At 31.6% G+C, this 18,305-nt stretch overlaps 1 protein-coding gene across 1 annotated transcript; it reads right to left on the bottom strand.

Moving 5' to 3' along the window:
- Positions 1-6,522: 6,522 nt before the first annotated feature.
- Positions 6,523-16,559, bottom strand: LOC134725751 (uncharacterized). Its single transcript, XM_063589894.1, has 2 exons — positions 16,469-16,559; positions 6,523-6,803 (listed from the first exon to the last, which is right to left on the bottom strand). The coding sequence occupies exons 1-2, from the start codon at positions 16,539-16,541 to the stop codon at positions 6,523-6,525; spliced, it is 354 nt and encodes a 117-aa protein (XP_063445964.1). The 5' UTR covers positions 16,542-16,559.
- Between the last annotated feature and the right edge of the window lie 1,746 nt (positions 16,560-18,305).

Here is an 18,305-nt window from a genome sequence, read left to right as displayed (position 1 = left end):
TCTTATTAGCTACGTGCAGCGGTTAATCTAAAACGGTTATCTAAAGAGATTCGGGTAAATGTTTAACAAGGTTTATAATAGAATTTAATTAAATGAAAATTAAATTCATTTATTGAATTAACATATATACATGTATTGAGACTCGACAAATCGAGTCGTCCTTTACTCTTATTATGCTAATTTGAGCATGTGACAGCCGAGTAGTAAAAGTCCGTGCAATTTAACGGTCTCTTTTACCTTGAAAACTGAACGGAGAGGACGTTAAAAAATTAAGAGAAAGATTTTACATACACTATCAAGATAAGTATTGTTTTAATAAGTTTATTTAAGAATTCATATTTTAAATCTGATTCGGATTTAATGATTTTATTTATGTTTGTTTTTATTTTAATATTTAAATTAACTTATTACTTCGTCGAATTAAATATGCGGTTGAGCCACGTGGCATTGAAATTCTAAATGAATAATTTTTTTTTTATTAGTATATGCATTGCCTAGACATGTTTAATTTCACAGTTTATTCATCCTTGATGCAGAATGTTAAAGTACACCTGTTATAATGCGTAGAGACAGGTAGGTGCATGTTTACAGGTTAAGTTGATCATAAATAATTTATATATTTTACATATCACAATTCGTGATATAAAAAAAAAAAAAAAAAAAAAAAAAAAAAAAATATGTTTAGATAAGAGACAATCTAAGGAATTAATTTATTAAGCTCAAATGACAGAGTTGATATATATGAATAAAATGAATACTGAAGCCGATGCATTGAAACTGTTACAAAAATAAATCAAATTAAAAGACAGAATACTAGCTATGTGATGTTAGTAAGTACTTCAATTTTTAACCTATTTTGTTTATACAAATGCCTAGAATTGGTCGACGAAGAAATGGGAATGGGCGCGTACGAGTGCCCGTTGTTGAAGCGCAACCACCAGAGAGACGACGCGGAAGGAGAAACCGTGCAGTTGCTGCACCAAGAAATCAAGATGTGGGGGCAATTGTTGGTGAAGTTTAGGTACAAGCACCTCTTCCTCTACAAATCCAGGCTCCTCCTTTGCCAATTGAAAGACAACCTGCCTTGCAAGGTCCTGTAGCACCAGCAATGAACGTACAAGCGCCATTTGCGCAAGTTGAAATACCACCTCCTGTGCCAATGCCTAATCAAAATGGTGAGATAAATAATGATCCTATGCTAATACCTAATCAATCAGAATGTGATGTTTACGTATATCAAAATTTGAAAGAAAAAATTTGGAATAGAGAATTTATAGATTTGTCATTACTTCTTTATCAAAATTTTATTAGCCAAGTTGACAGACCTCAAAATGTTATAAGTTATGATAATGCAGCTGGTTCACTTGTAATTACATCAAACAAAAACAGCAAAGTTAAATCTATTCAAAACATTGAGTCATGGACTGATGCATTTATAAATTATATGAAAATATTTATTCAACGTTTTCCAAATTTAGCTAGTGAATTGACCACTTATATGTCAATCATTAGAGGTACACAAGTGTCTTTTGAGAAGATTTATTGTTATGACCAGCAATTTAGATTAAGAATGGCAAATAATCCTACAAGATCTTGGTCTTCCATTGATGGCATTTTATGGTACACCGTCATAGCTAATGGGGAACCGGAGGGTAATACAATTCAACAGACAAGTGTAGGTAATCGACCATGCTATGATTATAATTTCAAGGGAGTTTGTAATCGTCAAAATTGTTTTTACACCCATTTATGTATGAAATGCGGAATGGCCCACCCTTTCGCTGGCTGTCAACAAGTAAATAGCAACCAGGCATATGCTCGTTCTCAAAATGCAGCCCGAGGCACATATCAAAATAGAGGTGCTAGAAATTTTGCACCTAGAAGTCAAACAAATTTTCAAAGAGGAGCGAATTTGAATCAAGGATTTAGACCTCGAGGAAGCAGATTCCCTGCCATTCGAATGGTCGCACCACATACATTTAACAATTAAATTTTATATTTTTCAGAATCTGTAATTAATCCGTTGGACATATGGTGTCTTGGCTTTACTCCGATCAATATCACAGAATTAAATAAACTTCTTTTCAATTACCCAAATCAATATGATGCAATGATATTATGCAAGGGATTTTCTGAAGGTTTTAGGTTAAATTATTTTGGACCCCGATGTAGGATTGAATCAAAAAATTTACATTCAGTCATCCAAAATCCTGGGGTGGCATGGGAAAAAGTCATGAGTGAAGTAAAAAATGGTCGCATAGCTGGTCCTTTTTTGACAAGACCTATATCTAATCTAAGGTGTTCGCCTATAGGTGTAATTCCTAAGAAAACGGGTGGATTTAGATTGATTACGCACTTATCTTTTCCGCCGAATTTGAGTGTAAACGACTTTATTGATGAAAAATTTACTACAGTAAAGTATTCGTCTTTTGATAATGCTATTGATATGATTAAAAGATTGGGTTCAAATGTTGAAATTGGAAAAAGGACATTAAATCCGCCTTCAGATTGTTAAAAATCTATCCGGGGGACTTTGATCTATTAGGGTTTAAACTTAATGAATATTATTTCATAGATAAATCATTGCCTATGGGGTATTCAGAATCAAATTGCTTATTCGAAAAATTTTCAACTTTTATTCAATGGGCTGTCATGACTGAGTCCAATTCAGATAATCTTGATCATTATTTGGATGATTTTTTATTTGCTGGTAAAAGCAATACTGAGGATTGTAAAAATTTGATGAATAGTTTTGATAGGGTATGTTGTCGTCTTGGAGTCCCAATTGCTCATGAAAAAACAGAAGGCCCAACAACAAAACTTAGTTATTTAGGTTTGCTTATAGACACAGAAAAAATGCTTATACAAATTCCGGAGGACAAAGTATTGGAGTTAAAGTCAAAAATTAAGTGGGTATTAGGTAGGAAAAAGATAACTTTAAGGGACCTACAATCTTTGTGTGGGTCATTAGCTTTTTGTGCAAAAGCTCTACCTGCAGGCAGAGCATTTAGCAGACGAATTTATTTGGCAAGTAGTCACGCAAAGAAACCACATCATTATGTCAGAATCACAGAAGGCATTTATCAAGACTTATTGGTATGGGAATTGTTTTGAGACAAATTTAACGGTATTAGTTACATGCTCGACATTGATTGGACTTCAAATTCAGTTTTACAACTATTTACTGACAGCGCTGGTGGTTCAACAAAAGGGTGTGGCTGCTATTTCCAAGGTAAATGGGCTTTTCTTAAATGGCCTGTAGAGTGGTCTGGTACTGAAGTTCTCAGGGATATATCATATTTAGAAATGATACCTATTGCACTATCTGTTTACTTATGGGGTAATCTTTTTCAAAAAAAGAAAATTTTATTTAATTCGGATAATAATGCCGTAGTTGAAATTTTAAATAAGAAGACGTCAAAATCTATACGAATTATGAACCTTGTTAGACACATAGTAAATTGGTCATTATTAGGCAACTTTCACATTAAGGCACAGTTCATTCCTGGTTATACAAATATAATTGCAGATTGTATTTCTCGTAAAAAATTTCAGAAATTCAAAAGTCTGGCTCTAACAGCAGATACACATCCAGCTACAATTCCGGAGGAATTTTGGAACATTTTAGACCAGAAATAGCAAAGTTATTGGACGCCTCGAATTCTCAGAATACATGGAAAACGTATAATAATGGACTGACTTCATTTGTTTCATTTAGATTAAAAGAAGGTTTAGGAAATACATGGCCATCCAGTATTTCGCATTTAGTTAACTATGTTGCTTATTTATCAAAATTAGGATATGCCCCTGCAACGGTTAAGGTGTACTTGTCAGGCTTAAGCTATTATTTACGAATAAATGAGCTCACTGATTTGACTTCATCGTTCATTATACAAAAAATGTTGAAAGGAATGGACAAATTATATGGCGTAGTGGATAGTCGCAAACCTATAACTGTAGAAATATTAGCTCGATTAATAAACTCGTTGCAATTTGTCTGCTCTTCAGTATATGAATGTACTTTATTTAGATCCATGTTTTCATTAGCATTTTTTGCATTTTTGAGAATCGGTGAAATTACAATTAATAGAAATACGCAACATGTCATTAACAATGATGATGTCAATGTTTCACATCATTCACAATCTGCATATATCACAATTCCCTTTTCGAAAACAGACCAAAAAGGTTTATCTACAACATTAACAGTTGAAAGTTTTAATCAAGTAGATATTTGCCCGGTGAAATTGTTATTAAACTTTATTTCAATCAGACACCAAAACAATGGACCATTTTTTTGTCATTTTAACAAAACTGGTGTAACACGATATCAATTTTCTAGTGTACTATGCAAAACCATGAAACTTATTGATTGTAATCCAAATGAGTACAACACACATTCATTTCGAATAGGAGCAGCTACACATTTTGCTATGAACGGTCATACTGATGAAGAAATTATGACTTTAGGTCGTTGGAAATCTGCATCCTTTAAACGTTATATAAGAATTGAGCTAACCAAATAACTTATAATTTCAGCTTGTCTTAGTAATGAAATATGGATTATTGGTTCTTCAATAATATGCAGTGCTCGTGATCACTCAGAGAACAGACCTTCAGGTAGTAATTTAGGTCTTTTGAAAAATAATAATTGTTTTTTGCGATGGGCAGGCAAATCTGGTATGAAATGGGACGATGTTGTTGGCACAGTTAACAGCATCATTAATTTATGCAACAAAATTCCACATGCGTTGATATTGCATTGTGGTGGGAATGACTAGGAAATGTACCATGTGGTGCTCTGCTATATCATGTTAAATTCACAATAGCAATTCTTCTCGCATGCTCCCAAATTGTTCTCTTATATGGTCAAGCATTCTTCCCAGGCGATCATGGCGTTACTCAAGTGATGACCATGCCATGGAAGTTACAAGAAAGAGAATAAATAGGGGAGTGAGATCTTATATACTCAAACATGGAGGATACGTTATCAAATATCCAGATTTTGACGATCGTCATCCAGCGCTATATTCTGACGATGGAGTACATTTATCTTTTATTGGAAATGATATTTTCTTGAATCAAATTCAGTCAGCACTAGAAACATTCATAAAGTATCCACATTGTGTTGTATTTCCCCACGATCATCTTTAATTTAAAATAAACAGTTCATAATCTAATGGATTAAATACATGTATTTTATGAAATTTGGTTGTTACATAAATGTTGAATTCGTAATATCTTTTATCATTTTGATTGTTTAAATCAGTTGTAAGTTGATCGTAGAATTGGAGATAACTGAATTGTCATGGGTAAATTTTGTGGCGGATTATCATTCTGTACTAAAGTCCGATTGATAATTTTGGCGAAATTTACTTCATTTTATGCAGACTATGGATAGCCCAGCTGCTAATTCTGAAATATTGCTGAATGGACCGCCCTTCGGTACACCAGCTTTGGATCGCCCAGCTGTGATACAATGATTAGTTCAATCGTCATCAACATTTTATTGATTGACAAATATTTTGGTTGTGTACTGTTGTTGTAACAGTTGTTGTTGTTTTATGAATGAATTTTGATTAAATGTTGCCATGACAATTCAATATCCAAACAAAATCAGTGTTTGTTATTTGTTGTACTGAAATACAAATCAAGGCATCAATGGCGTCTGTTCGTCAATTCTGTTAATTGGTAATTTACACCAAGTGGTATGTTTGATCCAATGATATATTCAATAATAGAATTTAATTAAATGAAAATTAAATTCATTTATTGAATTAACATATATACATGTATTGAGACTCGACAAATCGAGTCGTCCTTTACTCTTATTATGCTAATTTGAGCATGTGACAGCCGAGTAGTAAAAGTCCGTGCAATTTAACGGTCTCTTTTACCTTGAAAACTGAACGGAGAGGACGTTAAAAAATTAAGACCCTCCTCGCCCACCCTTAAGAATTGAACTTTGTTTGCTGCTGGTTCTATTTATTTTTCAGATGCTCCAGTCTTCAAACACAAATCCGTCATGGCAACATGCTGAAGCAGTCGCACAACCGGAGCGAAATTTACTTCTTTTTATGCAGACTATGGATAGCCCAGCTGCTAATTCTGAAATATTGCTGAATGGACCGCCCTTCAGTACACCAGCTTTGGATCGCCCAGCTGTGATACAATGATTAGTTCAATCGTCATCAACATTTTATTGATTGACAAATATTTTGGTTGTGTACTGTTGTTGTAACAGTTGTTGTTGTTTTATGAATGAATTTTGATTAAATGTTGCCATGACAATTCAATATCCAAACAAAATCAGTGTTTGTTATTTGTTGTACTGAAATACAAATCAAGGCATCAATGGCGTCTGTTCGTCAATTCTGTTAATTGGTAATTTACACCAAGTGGTATGTTTGATCCAATGATATATTCAATAATGCGTCATTATTTATTTAAGATGTGTCATTGTAGGCTGATATAATGATAACAAATTTAAAAAAAAGCCAATAAATGGCGAATGACGTATTTTTATATAACTGTGGCACTAGTATTATATTGCGCTTGATCATACTTACAGTTTTCCCTGTAGTATATTGTTATATCTGTAATGTATGCTGTATCGAAAGAATACTCGAACATCCACCATGCTGATCTCATACCATAGAGTGACAATTTTGTACTGGAACACTTATCTAGGCTATACTCATTTGATATTGGTGGATTAACAGCGTTTTCTGCTTTGCCTCTACTTGGATCATTCATGTTATATGAAGAACTTTGAGAAGCATTGCCAAATGGTGTCAGGTTTTCTATAAAAAAAAAAAGAAGTAAATATTGAAAAATAGTCATACCAAAATATTTTGTATATATCTTTTAAACATTGAAATAAGTTATAATTAGTAGTAAATGATGCAATCAAGTACACCATTTCGGGGAAAGACGTTTAGTCAATAGCTTAATAATTGACTATGTGGCATTGAAAGAAACAGTTTAACTGTTCTTTTCCATGTTTATTAATTTTACGCGAATAATGATTTTATTCATTCGGCACGACATACTTTGGTGTTCACTGTCTTTAGTAACATTTGCATTTTAAAAGTAAATGTACGTTATTTGATCAAACAAGATCATGATGCTTTTTATGACGAGTGCAGTTTAATTTGAACAGATTTTATTCTTCAAAATGTAGGTCGAGGTTAATAAAAAAATAATTATTTATGTTCAGATTGACCAATTTGGCTTTGCTGGTGTACTTACATTGTACCTTCATATTTGTGGGCATCACAACGGTATTCAGAAGAGCCGAGAGTTGGTCGTAGTGTTACTTTTTATTAAGTCCTGTCATCCCTTTATGCTTTTTCTCATATAACATTTTATTATGTTTCTTTTACTCACTTGCACTTGAAACATTACTTATCCTTTTGTTCCTTTGTAGTCATTATTTTCATCATTTGGATTTAATATCAGTTAGTGCAGATATTTTTTTTAGTAAAGATGACAAATTAGTAGCTCTTAATCTTGAATATGCCAAATGCTGAAAATGAAGTTTATAAATACTTGGTAACTGTAATATTTGGCAAATGCTGTACGAATGTTTATGCAGAAGAGGTGTACAGTTGTTAAGGTATATGCATACGTTCATCTTCCTTTATCATTTCCAATTGTTATTCCGCCAGTATCAAGATACAAACTTTGATTATGATAGTTTATCACCTTATCTTAGGCAAAACAATCTTAACCTAAGTTTACATCACCGTTATGAAGTAACACTTTAATAAAACAAATATTTGAATACAGCCACTTGTTTAGAGTTGAAGATGATTGTGTAATGGTGTACATTTTTTACTTTAAAAGTTTGCATAAGTCAATTTACTTTGCATTTCTAATGATAACAAAGAGTAAAATTACAAAGAACCGACCTCAAAGGTAATTTTAAAACGGAAATTATCTTATCAAATCGCAATTAAAACCGAAAACTCAAGCACATCACACACATCTGCACCTGGTACATGCGGATCCTTATTAAAATACGGTGGATTAAACCTGGTTTTATAGCTAGCTAAACATCTTACCTTTATGAAAGTCAAACCGTATCCCATTATAATGCCAACATTGTGTAGGAAAAAACAAATATATATAATAGTCAAAAATGTCATAAATTGGGTACAGTAGTCAACATTGCATTATAAACAAGGTATTAAATAAAACTGGAAATCAACATCAAGTTTAAAAAACCTCAATTTCTTCTTACCTCTTAATTTCATGGTGTTAGTTCAATTTTTTTTTAATTTGATGAAATTACCTTTTTTTTCTGTTTAGTTGTTTTTTTCATATTCAACCTATTAATTATGTTTTACAGACATATTGTGCATTATAACTTACCTTACGACATAAATTGCAAAAACTTGATAGTATGACTAAACCTTTTCATGATTTGTAAACATGAAAACTTAGAAACTAAGCTTACTCCATGAATGCATGGACGAAGGTAACTAACGTTGACTTAGTCCATGCATGCATGGACTAACACAACAGACTTAGTCCATGCATGCATGGACGAAGGCAACAAAAGTTAACTTTTTAAAGTTAAAAAATTTATAAATGCAAAATATTTCTTAATTCCTTAATTCTTATAAAAATAAATGAAAAAAACATGAAAAATTTACAAAATTATTTTTTTTCAAAATGCTGAAAAAAAAAGTTTAAATTCCATTTTTTATCAAAATTAAACAAGAAGAAGAAACAAACGGTTAACTATTACTGTGTATCATCACCACCAGATATAGGTACCTTTGGATATAGGTAGAAATGCCACATGAGAATATTCACGTCAGTTAAGGCTATTTTTAACGTCATTTGTACCACATTTGATATTGACGACAAATATTTTTCTAAAGCTGAATAATCGATAAACAATTTAAGACCTTAAAATTCCATGAGGTATTTAGGTAATTTAAAATCGTTAAATAAGCGACTTTTTCAATATTCGCCGCTCCACTATTTTATTTGTTACCTTAAGTAGTTGTTACTTTATCATATATGGTACAAAAATAATTTCAAAAAATCAATTTTTGATGGCCTCATTGCAGATGAATTGTAAAATGCAGATCATTAAAAATGCTCAAAATTATCTCCCTTTGGTACAAAAATGCCATATTTGGAACTCATCGGTGACCTTTATTTTTTATTATTATTTTCAATTAGGCTGTACTAAACCTAAACTATTGTAAAATTTGAGCGATTTCTGTAATTAAGTTCTCTTATTTCGGTATTACCTCTATTTCTGCTATAAGTTCAACAGAAAAAAGGTACCCTAACAAAAATGTATGCTTCTTTCGAAGGCAGAACGGTGACCCCATTTTTATTTTATTTTTTTATTAAGTACATTGTATAAGATTTAAGTACATTTATCATTTTTATAAAAACAATTTTTCCTTGTAGATGTTGCAGATAAATTCATAATACAAATAATGTTGAAGAAGCAAAGAGAAAAGGAACTTGGACTGTGTACCATTTTGTTTGCAGATCCTAAAGTGAAGTATAGCGCAGTACAACACTTATATAAATGTTTTGTGAAAATAAGAAGATGTGGTATCATTGTTAATGAAACAACTCTCCATGAGAGACCAGTGAGACAAAAATAAACAACCATAGGTAATTGTACACCCTTCAACAATGAGCTATACAACGTCAAGGCCTTGAAATTATCAATGAACAAGTTAGGGCCTGATTTATTAACAAAACAATGAACGATAAACTGTTATGATATACAGCAACACACTACTGAATTACAAGCTCATGAATTGAGACAGACACATGGAGTTTGTAAAACATTAAAAATGGTTGCTGGCACGAAACCCTCCTTCTAACCTATGACAGTGGTGCAACATTTCAACTAGCAAACTATAAAAATCATTTGAAAAGGGCTTAATTCTTAGATCAATACAGAGTCAAAGCACAATAAAATAATCCTAAAACAAAAACACATGAAATACACATCTGAGATTTATAACAGTTACTGAAAGCATGTTCAAATAATCAATATTTTATCCTTGTCCTTAAACAATTGGCTGAATTTCTCTTAAGGGCATACGATACAGTTTTGATCCTGTATTTACAAGTTGGTGAAAATTTGCATATAGGCTATTTTTTACCTGATTAAATCAAATAATTATGTAATAAAAAATATACCTTCATGTGCTACTTTTTGAGTAAAATGAGGTCGAAATTTTGTCATATTTGTCAAAATTCAGACATGTCAGATATGTGGCCGTAAAAAAAAGACATAATTTTTTTTGTTATAAAAGATAAACATGAATTGTTTTTTGATAAATAATCGATAATTTCTGTAGTTTATAAGTATCCTAAAAAAATATGCATTTTCTATTCCCAAATAACTTATTTATCAAATGTTCAAGAATTGAGGAACATTTTTTTTTTGCTGCATGTTTATCAAAATTTAAAAAAATCCTCTATATTTACATTTTTATAAAATTTGGGTCACATAATCTCCCTGCAAATTGAAACAAATTGCTGTTTTGAAAAATAGGGGTCCATGAACTCGTTTTCAAATTGAATTTAGTTTAAGATGTGTCCGATGACCCAGCCAACCATCCAAGATGGCCACCATGGCTAAAAATAGAACATAGGGGTAAAATGCAGTTTTTGGCTTATAACTCAAAACCGAAGCATTTAGAGCAAAATCTGACTTGGGTAAAATTGTTTAACAGGTCAAGTTCTATCTGCCTTGAAATTTTCAGATAAATCTAATAACCCGTTGTTGGATTGCTGCCCCTGAATTAGTAATTTTAAGGAAATTTTGCTGTTTTTGTTATTGCCCTTTATAGTCAATTTTTAACCATTTTTTCGTAAATCTTAGTAATCTTTTACAAAAATCTTCACCTCTTAAACTACTGGGCCAAATCAAACCAAACTTGGCCACAATCATCTTTGAGATATGTTGTTTGAAAAATGTGTCCGGTTACCCGGCCATCCAACCAAGATGGCTGCCATGGCTAAAATTATAACATAAGGGTAAAATGTAGTTTTTGGCTTATAACTCAATACCCAAAGCATTTAGAGCAAATCTGGGGTAAAATTTTCCGATGAGTCGGACAACCTGTTGTTGGGTTGCTGACCCTGGTTTGTTAGTTTTAAGGAATTTTTGCTGTTTTTGGTTATTATCTTCACTTGAATATAATTATAGATTGATATAAACTGTAAACAGCAATTATGTTCAGCAAAGTAAGATTGACAAATAAGTCAACATGACTGAAATGGTCAATTGACCCCCGAAGGAGTTATTGTCCTTTATAGTCAATTTTTAACAATTGTCATAAAATTTGTAAATTTTACTAATATTTTCCACTGAAACTACTGGGCCATGTTCATTATAGATAGATATAATTTTAAGCAGCAAGAATGTTCAGTAAAGTAAGATGTACAAACACATCACCATCACCAAAACACAGTTTTGTCATGAATCCATCTTCTTCATGCTCTTCCTTTGTTTAATATTCACAAAGACCAAGGTGAGCGACACAGGATCTTTAGAGCCCCTAGTTCTAATTTCCAGACAATATCTTGATAAGTGTATGGATGTCTTTAAAATTGTACTGCAAGGTACCCTACCACAAAGGAAAAGGCTGGGATTAAAATTTGGGGTAATTACTTGAAGGGGGTTAAAAAAAATTGGGGGAGGGGGATTTTTTTTCTTATAATTTTGATCACAATCCAAATACAGACAGTCTATCAAGCTTGAATATTATGTCCAAACATGCACCATCTGGTCAGTCGAATAACAAGGCTGCGCTGCACATCATTTTCTTAATCATATTAATCTGACATGTTAAAGTTTGTACATTATTAAGTTACTGACCTGTTGATTTTGTATATTTCAGATTATTATTGAAAAAAGAGCACTTTGAAGTACTAGCAGAATTTGAAAACATCTTGGTGAAATAGTCTGACTGATTATGACAGAACATCAAAAGGAATGACGAAAAATTACACATCTTATCAAAATAGAACTCCTAGAAACTAAAAGCTACTTGCAATTTTCATTGGTTTTGAGATCAGTAACAGTCTGACAAGGAAAGAATTTAATGAACATGATTATGATGCCTCTTGATAAATATAAAAACAGATTGACTGTAAAATAATTACCAGTTACCAATTATATCTGTTTTTTACAAATTTGTTATTTGGAAATATCTGTTGAATGTTTTGAAATTAAAATGTGTTAACTTAAATGATTGAAGAATTGAAGTCTTTACATGATACAAAAGCAAGGATACATGGAATGATTGCAATTGAGACAACTACTAGCCCTGCATAGTAGGGCACTGATGTAAACAAGTTCAGGTCACCTGAAGTCTTCAACAATGAGCAAAAGCCTTAATTTAAAGATCGTTATACATGGGCTTATTAAGTCCCAAGATAATGGTATCTACATCCTTTGCTTTCAAATTTTTGTTTGTATGTTTCTGATGAAGGTTAATTAAAATAAGCCCAGCACACTTAATTTGTGAACTTTTTCTTTTAATTTCAAAAGAGAAAGCTAATAGACAAATTTAGGGAAATAACAAAAAAAAGGAAATCCGTTTAATATGACAGACAGCAACCAAACACAACCAGTGGACATAATGAACATGTTTTTGAGTGCTCAAACTGCACTATAACATTAGACACAAAAACATCTTATATAATGCTGGATTACACACAATTGCTTTTCTTTAAAATCATCTGCTCTTCTCTGGTGTTTAAAAATTGTACAGATTCGGTGTCACAATATCTCAGTAGCATGTGTTAGAATCCCGGCATGGGAAGAACAAAAAATTTGCGAAAGCAAATTTACAGATCTCACATTGTTGGGTTGATGTTTTGACGACTTGCATGTACATGTACAATATATACAAAAAGTTAGCTGCTATTGAGACTAAGACAAAAATCATAGTGCAACAAAACATGTTGATTACAGATATAATAACAATAAACTAAAATAACACTTACCACTACTAAATGATTAGGAACTTTCAGGAACTAATTGCAGCTACTGTCTAGGTTATGTTTAACAAATCACCTCCAACTGATCGTCTCAAACTGATCTGTTCAGTGAAGAGTTTTTACCATTGAAATGAAATGTGAACACATTCAAATCTTTTGGCAGACGTGAATATTATCATGTGGCATTTATACTTATATCCAAAGGTACCTATATCTGGTGGTAATGATACTTATAGATTATCGGTGATCGTCTCAACAAGATTGATTTTCTCGCTTGAGATGGACGACGAAATTACGGTCAATTTCGTTAGCAACGCCACGTGCATGGTTAGTTTCTAGCGATAATTTTCCATCTCAAGCGAGTAGCACAAAATAGCAATAAACAGTAAAAATAAACCATTTTTTTCTTCTATTTATTTAGTTTTGAAAAAAAATGAAATTTAAACTTTTTTTTCAGAATTTTTTAAAAAATATTTTTTTAAATTTTTTATTTTTTTTTTTATTTTTTTTTTGGTATTATCAAATTTTAAAGAGAAAAAAAAATTAACATTTAATTTTTTTTTTTTAATTTTTGAAAAAAAATTTTGTCATATTTTGCATTTATAAATTTTTTAACTTTAAAAAATTTAACTTTAGTTGCCTTCGTCTATGCAAGCATGGACTAAGATAGTCTTAGTTGCCTTCGTCCATGCATGCATGGACTAAGTCTGTTGTGTTAGTCCATGCATGCATGGACTAAGTTAGGGTTAGTTGCCTTCGTCCATGCATGCATGGACTAAGTCTGTTGTGTTAGTCCATGCATGCATGGAATAGGTTAACGTTAGTTACCTTCGTCCATGCATGAATGGAGTAAGCTAAATTTGTAAGTTTTCATGTTTACAAATCATAAAAAGGTTTAGTCATACTATCAAGTTTTTGCAATGTATTTCTTAAGGTAAGTTATAATGCACAATATGTATGTAAAACATAATTAATAGGTTGAATATGAAAAAAAAACAACTAAACAGAAAAAATAGGTAATTTCATCAAATTAAAAAATAATTGAACTAACACCATGAAATTAAGAGGTAAGAAGAAATGGAGGTTTTCTAAAATTGACGTTGATTTCCAGTTTTATTTAATACATTGTTTATAATGTTAATTATTATAAACTAATTAAACAACAACGACAGTCTACAAACAAAAAACGTACTGGCCATAGGATCAAGACGTAGGTTGCAAAACATGACACCATTTTTTATAAATTAGGCCGTTAGTTTTCTCTTTAGAAAAATTGTTTTACATTTGTCATTTCGGGGCCCTTTATAGCTGACTGTGCGGTTTGGGCTTTGATAAAAGCCGTACGGTGACCTATATTTGCTAGTGTCTGTGTCCTGTGGTCTCTTATTGATAGCTGTCACATTGTGTATCATCCTATATCATGTTTTTATACACATTTAAAACATTTTAAATTTAAACCAATAACTTTTTCTAATCAGACTTTTAAAAAAAAACATTGAATATTTTGACCTTAATTTGGTTATTTGTTGTTGCTTGTCTGCTGATTCATCGAGGTATACTACATATCTCGTTTTACTAGGTTGTGTCTTTTGTACTATTATTTGTCTGTTTGTTTTTTAATTTTTTATCCATGGCGTTGTCATTTATTTTTTGCTTTATGAGTTTGACTGTTCCTCTAGATCTAGATCTGGTATCTATAACTCCTCTTTTATAGATGTTCATGTTGAAATTGAAATTACACAAATGTAGCCGGTCGCAAGGGGTGAAGATAAAATACACAAATCAAGATAAACACATGAATATACTCATGTTCGTACATGTACCTAAATAAAAGTTGATATATATTTGATATAATATCAACATTGAACTGGAAATGCCAGAGGCTCCAATGAGCCTGTGTCGCTTACATGATATTTTTTTTACATTTAATTGATGCATACAATAATGCAACCGTTATACTTTTGCTCTAGTTTAATAGATGCAAGTCAAAAACTGCATCCCCCATGTTCTGTTTTTAGCCATGTCTGCAATGTTGATTGGCAGGCAGGATCATGGGACATATCTTTAAAGACTAAATACCCTTATTAGCTAATGCTTATGTGTGGCCAAGTTTATTTAAATTTGTCTCAGTTGATTCAGGAGAAGACTTTTGTAAAAGGATACAAAAATTAAGGGAAATATTGACTTAAAAGGGCAATTAGTCCTGATTGGGTCAATTGACCATCTTGGTCATGATGACTTATTTGTAAATCTTACTGAACATTATTGCTGTTTACAAATTATCTCTATCTATAATATTATTCCAAATAATAGCCAAAATTTCAACAAAATTTCTTTAAAATTACTAATTCAGGGGCAACAAGCTAACAACAGTTTGTCTAATTCATATGAAAATTGCAAGACATATATATTTCAACCTAATGAACATGTTCATCTGTTCAAATTTTTCTCTAAATGCTGTAGTTTCAGAGATATACGCCAAAAACTGCATTTCTATTTTTAGCTATGTCAGGCATGTTGGCAGGAATGTTCATCGGACACATTTTTTAACTAGATACCCTAATAATAATTGTGACTAAGTTTTGTTACATTTGTCTTAGTAGTTTCAGAGGAGATTTTTTGTTAGAGTACCAAAATTTACAAAAAAAGTAAAACATTTACTATAAAGGACAATAACTCCTTAAGGGGTCAACTGGTCATTTTGGCCATGTTGACTTATTTGTAGATATTACTTTGCTGAACATTATTGCTGTTTACTGTTTATCTTTATAATACTATTCAAGATATTAAACAACAAACTGCAAAATTTCCTTAAAGTTACCATTTCAGGGACAGCAACCCAATAACGGGTTGTCCGATACGTTTGAAGTTTTCACGACAGATAGATGTTGACCTGATTAATTATTTTACTTGAAATCAGATTTGCTCTAAATGCTTCGGTTTCAGAGATTTAAGCTTAAATCTACATTTAACCTCTACGTTCTACTTTTAGCCATAACAACATAATTCCCCAACGATGATTGTGGCCAAGTTTAGTTAAATTTGGCCCAGTAATTTTAGAGGAGACGATTTTGGTAAAATTTAACATCAACGACTACGGACGACGACGACGACAAACGACGGACGCCTAGTGATTTGAAAAGCTCACTTGACCCTTTCAGCCATGTGAGCTGAAAATGAATACCAACATCAAATAATTATAAAATATCATTAAATGTGTCCTGTTAGAAAATGAATTATATGAAATTATACCATTAAGAATTAGAGTGTCTGTCTCAACAAGTTTTTTACACTTTCAAAATAATATAATTTGGTAAGTCGTTACAAGTACAAAACTTTCAAAATGTAAACGTATTGAAATATCGATCTTTTTAACGTCACATGGACCCTCAACAATGTTTGCAATAATTGTAAATCTTTTCAATGAAATGTTCCTTAGTAAAAAGTCGTTCTCTTTCATATGACTTACGTTGAGCGGAAACTACCAAAATAACAGCAGTGTGGATAAGTAACACTGATAACATGTTAAGCCGATGTGTCATCTAACATCCCAAACACAGTGCTAAAATATTTATAAAAAAACCTTGTTAAATATTTATACATGTAAGGTTTAATTTACAATGAAATGTTATAATGTAGAAAAGATACATTGCATAACCAATATAATATTATATAAACTGAATGGGTAATAATAATAATAATAATAATAATAATAATAATAATAATAATAATAATAATAATAATAATAATAATAATAATAATAATAATAATAATAATAATAATAGAGGGTTATTGCAGGAATATTGGGGAATATTCTCCCGAGTAGAATTTTTGTTGCACGAGCTTACTAGTGCAAAATATGTTCTGCGAGGGACAATATTCCCAAATATTAATGCAATAACCCTTTTATTGTTTAGCAATATAATATTTGAAAGTAAAAATTTGTTTAGACCAAGATTTTGTCGTGGAGGACGTCATGAATTTTGAAGATTTAATGCACTAGTGCAATATTTGAATATATTGCACACTATCTTCTGGTTACTTTCTGTGGAAAATATTATATTGCTTTGCAATAATAATAATTATAATAATGATAATAATAATAATCATAATCATTTTTATAAGTATTTTTATATTAATATTTTCTGCGATAGACGAATGAGTTGTTATTAAGATATAAACAATTTCACACGTATGTCAAGGTATTATCAGGACGATGCACGCAGTACATCAACAAACTAAAAAGAGACTAAAATCTACAAGAATTGTTTAATAACCTTGCAATTTTATACTAGGAATCTCTTAATAATTAACTACTACCTTTTTTTCAAACGATCTTAGAAACAAATATTTCTTTTTCTTTCAATTTGACAAAAAAAAAGAAAACCTTTGTTTACTGAAAACAAAACTAAATATTAAACAGGAAGTATTCTACTTATTATTATGTTAAAACACTATTGAAACGTAGATAACACGGAGTGATTAAGGACGTTCACATTAAACCGACCTTGTACTGTTTTGGTAATTTCATGTAAAGAGTATATTTTACCGTAAACGTTTAGTTATAACTATTTAAATGTGTGTTCCGTTTCTATTTGGTTTCATGGAGTTTTGCAACAATTGTTAAATGGAAAACGATACTGGAAGAGAACGTTCGGTCAGTTCGTTCGCGCCATGTCTTTGGATAACAAACAGATAATCATAACAACTAACACAGTTAAAAAACCGACAGATCTCAGAAATCTTTAACAGAAAAAAGACCCACGATGAATACACCAGGACGACTGGACACAGACACTGTATGCAACTTATTAGGATAAGTTGATTAGATAATAAAATCTTTGTCAATACTGTGAAGCGTGATACAAGTTTATGCAGATTGTTGATGAGTATTTAGGTGACTTCCGATACTAAGGGAGATAACAACATTTTACTGATGTAAAACTGGTTCCCGTTAAAAAAATTAGGATATATCGCCTGTATATCTTAGTCATGGTAACAGTTCCGATGTCGTCTGTTGACAACGTGTGTAAACAACTTCCAAGTTACAGCTCATCGCTCAGAAGAAAGGAAGGTTTATCATAAAGTATAAATGCATGCGTTCTTTTAAAATAAAGAATATGAATAGCTTCAGCCTGAAAGTTCACACAGTCTTAAATGATTCACAACTTATAAGATCATATGATATAAGTTTGTGGAAGTTGGAGAAATTCGGCGTCCGATCACAGACAGTGATCTGTCGTTTGACGAAACTTGGAAAGAAGGTTGACAGCTAGCTCTGGCTGATCACCTAACGCAGAATATGT

This window comes from Mytilus trossulus, chromosome 1 (genome assembly GCF_036588685.1).
Source record: "Mytilus trossulus isolate FHL-02 chromosome 1, PNRI_Mtr1.1.1.hap1, whole genome shotgun sequence".
Lineage (NCBI taxonomy): Eukaryota > Metazoa > Mollusca > Bivalvia > Mytilida > Mytilidae > Mytilus > Mytilus trossulus.
The sequence above is the reverse complement of the archived record's forward strand: the minus strand, read 5'-3'. Positions and strand labels throughout refer to the sequence as shown.

Coding starts and splice junctions, on each gene's coding strand:
- LOC134725751 (XM_063589894.1), bottom strand. CDS start 16,541: ATGACACATCGGCTTAACATGTTATCAGTGTTACTTATCCACACTGCT. Junction 6,804..16,468: donor TTTGGTAGTTTCCGCTCAAC/GTAAGTCATATG, acceptor TTTTTTTTATAG/AAAACCTGACACCATTTGGC.